Here is a 7,000-nt window from a genome sequence, read left to right as displayed (position 1 = left end):
GTGGCACCGGGACCGGGGCACCGAGGGGACACGGGGGTGGCACCGATGTCACCAAGGGGGACAGGGGGGTGGCACCGGGACCGAGGGGACACGGGGATGGCACCGGCACCGGGGGCACCGAGGGGACACGGAGGTGACACCAGGACCGAGGGGGCACGGGGGTGGCACCGATGTCCCCAAGGGGGACACGGGGGTGGCACCGGCACCGGGGGGACGCGGGGGGGACACCGATGTCACCAAAGTGGGGGGACACCTCGGGATGTCACCAAGGAGGGGGGGAGACCTCGGGGTGTCACCCGCGGGGGAGGTGGCACCTCGGGGTGTCACCCGCGGGGGGGTCCCCAGAGAGCCCTGGGGGGATTTTGGGGGTCCTGAAGGTTTTTGGGGCTGGGAACCCCAAATTTCAGGGGGGGTCCCCAAATTTCCCCCCCCCGGAGCGACTCCCTGCGGCTGTGGGGGAGGGGAGGACCCCAAATTGGGGGGGGGTCCCTGGGTGACCATGTGGGAGCTTCCCACAAAGCACCGCGCGGGAAGCGATGCCATATTTGCATAATCCCGCCCACCAACGGCAAAAACACGCAGAAACACGCTCTTAATTTGCATAACCACGCCCACATTAAAACACGATACGCCCGCGAAACAAACTATTTGCATAGACACGCCCAAAACCTCTCGCAAAGGACTGACCGCGCGGGATTCACCAATCACAACGCGGGATTCAAGCTATATTTGCATAACCACGCCCCTCGGCTCGGCCCCGCCCGCAGCCCCCTCGGGGCGAGGTTCGATCCCAGTTCCCTCCCAGCGCTCCCAGTTCCCTCCCAGCGCTCCCAGTTCCCTCCCAGCGCTCCCAGTTCCCGCCCAGTGCTCCCAGTAAGAGCGCGGCAGGCAGCGAGAGCCCGGGCCGGAGGAGCAGAGGAGGAGCAGGAGCAGGAGCAGGAGGAAGAGTAAGAGGAGAGGAAGAGGAAGAGGAAGAGGAAGAGGAAGAGGAAGAGGAAGAGGAAGAGGAAGAGGAAGAGGAAGAGGAAGAGGAAGAGGAGGGACAAAGGAAGAGGAGGAGCGGCGGGAGTCGCGGCCCCAGCCACGCTCCGGCCGCGGCGCCGCCGGTGTCGCCGCCCCGGTACCGGCCGGTGAGCGGGGAGCGGCGATCCCGGAGCCCGTGGGGAGCGGGGAACGGCGATCCCGGAGCCCGTGGGGAGCGGGGAACGGCGATCCCGGAGCCCGTGGGGAGCGGGGAACGGCGATCCCGGAGCGGGGAGAGCGGGGAACGGCGATCCCGGAGCGGGGGGATCGCGGAGCGGCGATCCCGGAGCGGAGAGAACGGGGAACGGCGATCCCGGAGCCCGGGGAGAGCGGGGAACGGTGATCCCGGAGCGGGGAGAGCGGGGAACGGTGATCCCGGAGCGGGGAACGGCGATACCGGAGCGGGGAACGGCGATCCGGGGGGAGCGGGGAACGGCGATCCCGGAGCCCGGGGGGAGCGGGGAGCGGCGATCCCGGAGCCCGGGGGGAGCGGGGAACGGCGAGCGGCGATCCCGGAGCGGGGGGAGCGGGGAACGGCGATACCGGAGCGGGGGGAGCGGGGAGCGGCGATCCCGGAGCCCGGGGGGAGCGGGGAACGGGGATCCCGGAGCCCGGGGGGAGCGGGGAGCGGCGATCCCGGAGCCCGGGGGGAGCGGGGAACGGGGATCCCGGAGCGGGGAACGGCGATACCGGAGCCCGGGAGGAGCGGGGAACGGCGATCCCGGAGCGGGGAACGGTGATCCCGGAGCGGGGAGAGCGGGGAACGGCGATCCCGGAGCCCGGGGGGATCGCGGAGCGGCGATCCCGGAGCCCGGGGAGCCCCGGTGGGGCGGGGGAGGCCGGGGGTGAGCGGGGTCCGAGCCCCCCGAGGCTGGAGGGGCTCTGACCTCTCCAGCCGCGCTCGGGCAGCGGCTCCATCGCAGCCGACGCGCTCAGCCCCGGTTCTCCCCCAGAGCGGCGTTTCCATCCCCAAACCTCGGCCGGGACAGCAGCAGGAGGAGGAGGAGGCGGCGAGGAAGAGGAAGATGGCCCGGGAGCCGCAGGCAGGTGAGGAGGAGATCGATGCCCCTTTTCCCCTCTCCTGCTCCATCTCCCAGCCTGGCAGGACAGCTCTGTGCCCTTCCCTGGACGCGGAGGCAAATCCCATCCTCTCCTTGTCCTTCCTCCCCCAGAGCAGGGCACGGAGAGCGGGGAGGAGAAATCCTCACAGCGCGGGGAGGAGAAATCCTCACGGCAGAGCCTGGAGGAAGAGCCTGTCCTGAGCTTGGAGGAGAAATCCTCACGGCAGAGCCTGGAGGAAGAGCCTGTCCTGAGCTTGGAGGAGAAATCCTCACGGCAGAGCCTGGAGGAAGAGCCCGTCCTGAACGGGGAGGAGAAATGCTCACAGCAGAGCCGGGTGGAAGAGCCCGTCCTGAGCTTGGAGGAGAAATCCTCACAGCAGAGCCGGGTGGAAGAGCCCGTCCTGAGCTTGGTGGAGAAATCCTCATGGCAGAGCCAGGTGGAAGAGCCCGTCCTGAACAGGGAGGAGAAATCCTCACAGCGGAGCCGGGTGGAAGAGCCCGTCCTGAACGGGGAGGAGAAATCCTCACAGCGGAGCCGGGTGGAAGAGCCCGTCCTGAACAGGGAGGAGAAATCCTCATGGCAGAGCCGGGTGGAAGAGCCCGTCCTGAACGGGGAGGAGAAATCCTCACAGCGGAGCCGGGTGGAAGAGCCTGTCCTGAGCTTGGAGGAGAAATCCTCACGGTGCGAGGAGGAGAAATCCTCACGGTGCGAGGAGGAGAAATCCTCGCGGCAGAGCCTGGACGAAGAGCCCGTCCTGAACAGGGAGGAGAAATCCTCATGGCAGAGCCGGGTGGAAGAGCCCGTCCTGAACAGGGAGGAGAAATCCTCATGGCAGAGCCGGGTGGAAGAGCCCGTCCTGAGCTTGGAGGAGAAATCCTCACAGCAGAGCCGGGTGGAAGAGCCTGTCCTGAGCTTGGAGGAGAAATCCTCATGGCAGAGCCGGGTGGAAGAGCCCGTCCTGAACGGGGAGGAGAAATCCTCACAGCGGAGCCGGGTGGAAGAGCCCGTCCTGAACGGGGAGGAGAAATCCTCACAGCGGAGCCGGGTGGAAGAGCCCGTCCTGAACAGGGAGGAGAAATCCTCGCGGTGGAGCCTGATGGAAGAGCCCGTCCTGAACGGGGAGGAGAAATCCTCACAGCGGAGCCGGGTGGAAGAGCCCGTCCTGAGCGGGGAGGAGAAATCCTCATGGCAGAGCCGGGTGGAAGAGCCCGTCCTGAACAGGGAGGAGAAATCCTCATGGCAGAGCCGGGTGGAAGAGCCCGTCCTGAGCGGGGAGGAGAAATCCTCATGGCAGAGCCGGGTGGAAGAGCCCGTCCTGAACGGGGAGGAGAAATCCTCATGGCAGAGCCGGGTGGAAGAGCCCGTCCTGAGTGGGGAGGAGAAATCCTCACAGCGCGGGGAGGAGAAATCCTCGCGGTGGAGCCGGGTGGAAGAGCCCGTCCTGAGTGGGGAGGAAAAGCCCCGGAGATCCCTGACCAGGAGGGGCTGCAAACGCAGATCCCAGCGGGGATCCCAGGGGGAAGCACCCACCCTGGGCCGGAGCTCGGAGCTGGGGGTGCAGGAGCGGCTCGAGGATGGGAAGAAGATCTACGACTGCTGGGAATGCAGGAAGAGCTTCAGGTGGAGATCCACCCTGCTGATCCATCTGAGGACCCACACCGGGGAGAAACCCTACGGGTGCGGGGAGTGCGGGAAGAGCTTCAGGACAAAGTCCAGCATGATCATCCACCACAGGATCCACACCGGGGAGAAACCCTACGGGTGTCCCCAGTGCCAGAAGAGGTTTCGGAGCAGCTCGGAGCTTCTCAAGCACCAGCGCTCGCACACGGACGAGAAACCGTTCCGCTGCCCCGACTGCGGGAAGGGCTTCAGGGCCAACGCCACCCTGACCACCCACCGGCTCATCCACACCGGGGAGAAGCCCTACGGGTGTCCCCGGTGTGGGAAGAGCTTCAGGACGAGGTGCAGCCTGATCTCCCACCACTTCATCCACACGGGAGAGCGGCCCTACGACTGCGGGCAGTGCGGGAAGAGCTTCCGACGGAGCTGCCACCTGGTCGCCCACCAGAAGACACACGCGGCGCGTCAGCGCGGATCCCCGGGGGAAAAACCCAGCCCGGTACCGGGAGGCGGCCGGAGCTCGGAGCCGGGGCCCCGCAAGCGGCCCCAGCATGGGAAGAAGCCCCAGAGGTGCTCGGAATGCGGGAAGAGCTTCACGTGCAAATCCTCCCTGCTCTACCACAGCAAAATCCACAGCGGGGAGAGGCCCTACAAGTGTGGGCAGTGCGGGAAGAGCTTCATTTTGGGCTCCGAGCTGGTGAGACACCGGAGGATCCACACCGGGGAACGGCCCTACAAGTGCGGGCAGTGCGGGAAGACCTTCATGAGGAGCTCCCACCTGCTCTACCACTGGAGGAGCCACACCGGGGAGAGGCCCTACAAGTGTCCCCAGTGTGGGAAGAGCTTCAGGACGAGCTCCTGCATGATGGAGCACCGGAGGAGCCACACCGGGGAACGGCCCTACGAGTGCGGGCAGTGCGGGAAGAGCTTCACGCTGAGGTCCCACCACAGGATCCACCGGAGGATCCACACCGGGGAGAGGCCCTACGGGTGCGGGGAGTGCGGGAAGAGCTTCAGGACGAGCTCCTCGCTCAACGCCCACCGCAGGATCCACAGCGGGGAGAGGCCCTACGAGTGCGAGCAGTGCCAGAAGAGGTTTCAGACCAGGCCTGGCCTCCTCAGGCACCAGCGCTCGCACACGGACGAGAAACCGTTCCGCTGCCCCGACTGCGGGAAGGGCTTCAGGGCCAACTCCGTCCTCGTCAACCACCGGCGCACCCACACCGGGGAGAAGCCCTTCGGCTGTGGGGAGTGCGGGAAGAGCTTCGGTTGGAAGTGCCAGCTGAAGGTCCACCAGAGGAGCCACACCGGGGAACAGCCCTACAAGTGTGACCAGTGCGGGAAGAGCTTCACGCAGAGCTCGGGCCTGAGCGCCCACCAGAGGAGCCACACCGGGGAGAAACCCTACGGGTGCGGGGAGTGCGGGAAGAGCTTCAGGACGAAGTCCAGCCTGACCATCCACCACAGGATCCACACCGGGGAGAAACCCTACGGGTGTCCCCAGTGCCAGAAGAGTTTTCGGAGCAGCTCGGAGCTTCTCCAGCACCAGCGCTCGCACGCGGACGAGAAACCATTCCGCTGCCCCGACTGCGGGAAGGGCTTCAACCAGAACTCCTCCCTGCTGGACCACCGGCACATCCACACCGGGGAGAGGCCCCACCAGTGTGGGCACTGCGAGAAGAGCTTCAGCACGAGGTCCGGCCTGGCGGTCCACCAGAGGAAGCACGGCCAGGACGGTCCCCACGCCTGTGAGTGATGCCAGAAGAGGTTTCGCAGCGCCGCCGCTCTGCAGGGCCACCAGTGCGCGCGGCTGGAGGAGAAGACCTTCCGCTGCCCCGACTGCAGGAGGGGCTTCAAGAGCAGCTCCACCCTGGCCAAACACCGGCTGAGCCACGCCGGGGACAGGCCCCAGCCGTGTCCCCAGTGCGGGAAGATGTTCACCAGGAGCTCTCTCCTGGCCAGGCACCAATGGAAGCACCACTAAGGGCGGCCCTGAGACTGGGGAGAGCGCCGAGCGCCGCTCCGGCTGCCAAGGGATTGTCCACCCGAGGAGCCACCTTGGGGAGAAACGCTATGAGTGTGGGAAGAGCTTCTCCAGGAGCTCCAAGGGATTGTCCACCCGAGGAGCCACCTTGGGGAGAAACGCTATGAGTGTGGGAAGAGCTTCTCCAGGAGCTCCAAGGGATTGTCCACCCGAGGAGCCACCTTGGGGAGAAACCATATGAGTGTGGGAAGAGCTTCTCCAGGAGCTCCAAGGGATTGTCCACCCGAGGAGCCACCTTGGGGAGAAACCATGCGAGTGTGGGAAGAGCTTCAGCACAAAGCCCAGCCTGAGTGTCCACCAGAGGATCCACACCGGGGAGAAACCGTACGAGTGTGGGGAGAGCTTCAGTGAGAACTTCAGCCTGATCAAACACCAGAGGAGCCACCCTGGGGAGAAACCGTACGAGTGTGGGAAGAGCTTCAATTGGAAATCCCAACTGAAGGTCCACCAGAGGACCCCACCGTTGTCCCCAGTGTGGGAAGAGCTTCTCACAGAGCTCCACCCTGTCCAGACACCAACGGAGGCCCTGGGACTGCCCACAGAGCTCCGAGCGCCGCTCCGGCTCCGTCCCCGCGGGAGGATCCGCGCTGGAGGATCTCCGGCGATCCGTGGTGGGAACACGCCTGGTCTGGGGTGCTCCACAACGTCCTGGTTCTCCGTGGGCACATCCAGAGTCCAACATCGTCACTGGAGAACAGATTTGTCAGGTTTTGACCCCAGAAAAATCCCAATTTTTGCATCTCGTGGTGGTCTTAATTCTGGGTAGCCTTGGAGGTCTTCTCCAACATAAATCCGTTGGTTTATTCTCTCACGGCCCACGTGTGTCTTCTGCAGAGAAATGGAGTGGGATTGGGGTAAAACGCACGGATTTGGAGACAATGGGGTGGAAAGGTCTCCAAAAAAGGTTCTTCCCACCCATGGGAGCGCAGGGATGCTCTGGCAGCAGGGACACGGAAATCCGCTCGGTTTGGGGTGGAGATGGGAAGGTTCCTCTGCGTCCCTCTGGAATCCAGGAACCGCGGTGGAAATAAAGACCTTGGTGTGAGGCGTGGGTGGGGATGTGGTGGGACGTGGAAATGGATGGGGATGTGGTGGGACATGGACATGGTGGGACATGGCCGTGGTGGGACGTGGACATGGATGGGGACGTGGCCATGGATGGGGATGTGGTGGGATGTGGCCATGGGTGGGGACATGGTGGGACATGGACATGGATGGGGATGTGGTGGGACATGGACATGGAGGTACGTG

General features: G+C 65.2%; 1 protein-coding gene across 1 annotated transcript; it reads left to right on the top strand.

Annotated features, from left to right (window-relative positions):
• The first annotated feature begins 314 nt into the window (after positions 1-314).
• On the top strand, positions 315-6,558 carry LOC110481147 (uncharacterized). The gene is made up of 3 exons (XM_085563201.1): positions 315-1,130; positions 1,977-2,070; positions 2,196-6,558. The coding sequence occupies exons 2-3, from the start codon at positions 2,049-2,051 to the stop codon at positions 5,459-5,461; spliced, it is 3,288 nt and encodes a 1,095-aa protein (XP_085419327.1). The 5' UTR covers positions 315-1,130; positions 1,977-2,048; the 3' UTR covers positions 5,462-6,558.
• The last annotated feature ends 442 nt before the right edge of the window (positions 6,559-7,000 follow it).

The sequence above is a fragment of the Lonchura striata genome, chromosome 30, assembly GCF_050655825.1.
Source record: "Lonchura striata isolate lonStrDom1 chromosome 30, ASM5065582v1, whole genome shotgun sequence".
Lineage (NCBI taxonomy): Eukaryota > Metazoa > Chordata > Aves > Passeriformes > Estrildidae > Lonchura > Lonchura striata.
Note: the sequence above shows the minus strand (reverse complement) of the source record. Positions and strands in the feature narration are given on the sequence as shown.

Coding starts and splice junctions, on each gene's coding strand:
- LOC110481147 (XM_085563201.1), top strand. CDS start 2,049: ATGGCCCGGGAGCCGCAGGCAG. Junction 2,071..2,195: donor GGCCCGGGAGCCGCAGGCAG/GTGAGGAGGAGA, acceptor TTCCTCCCCCAG/AGCAGGGCACGGAGAGCGGG.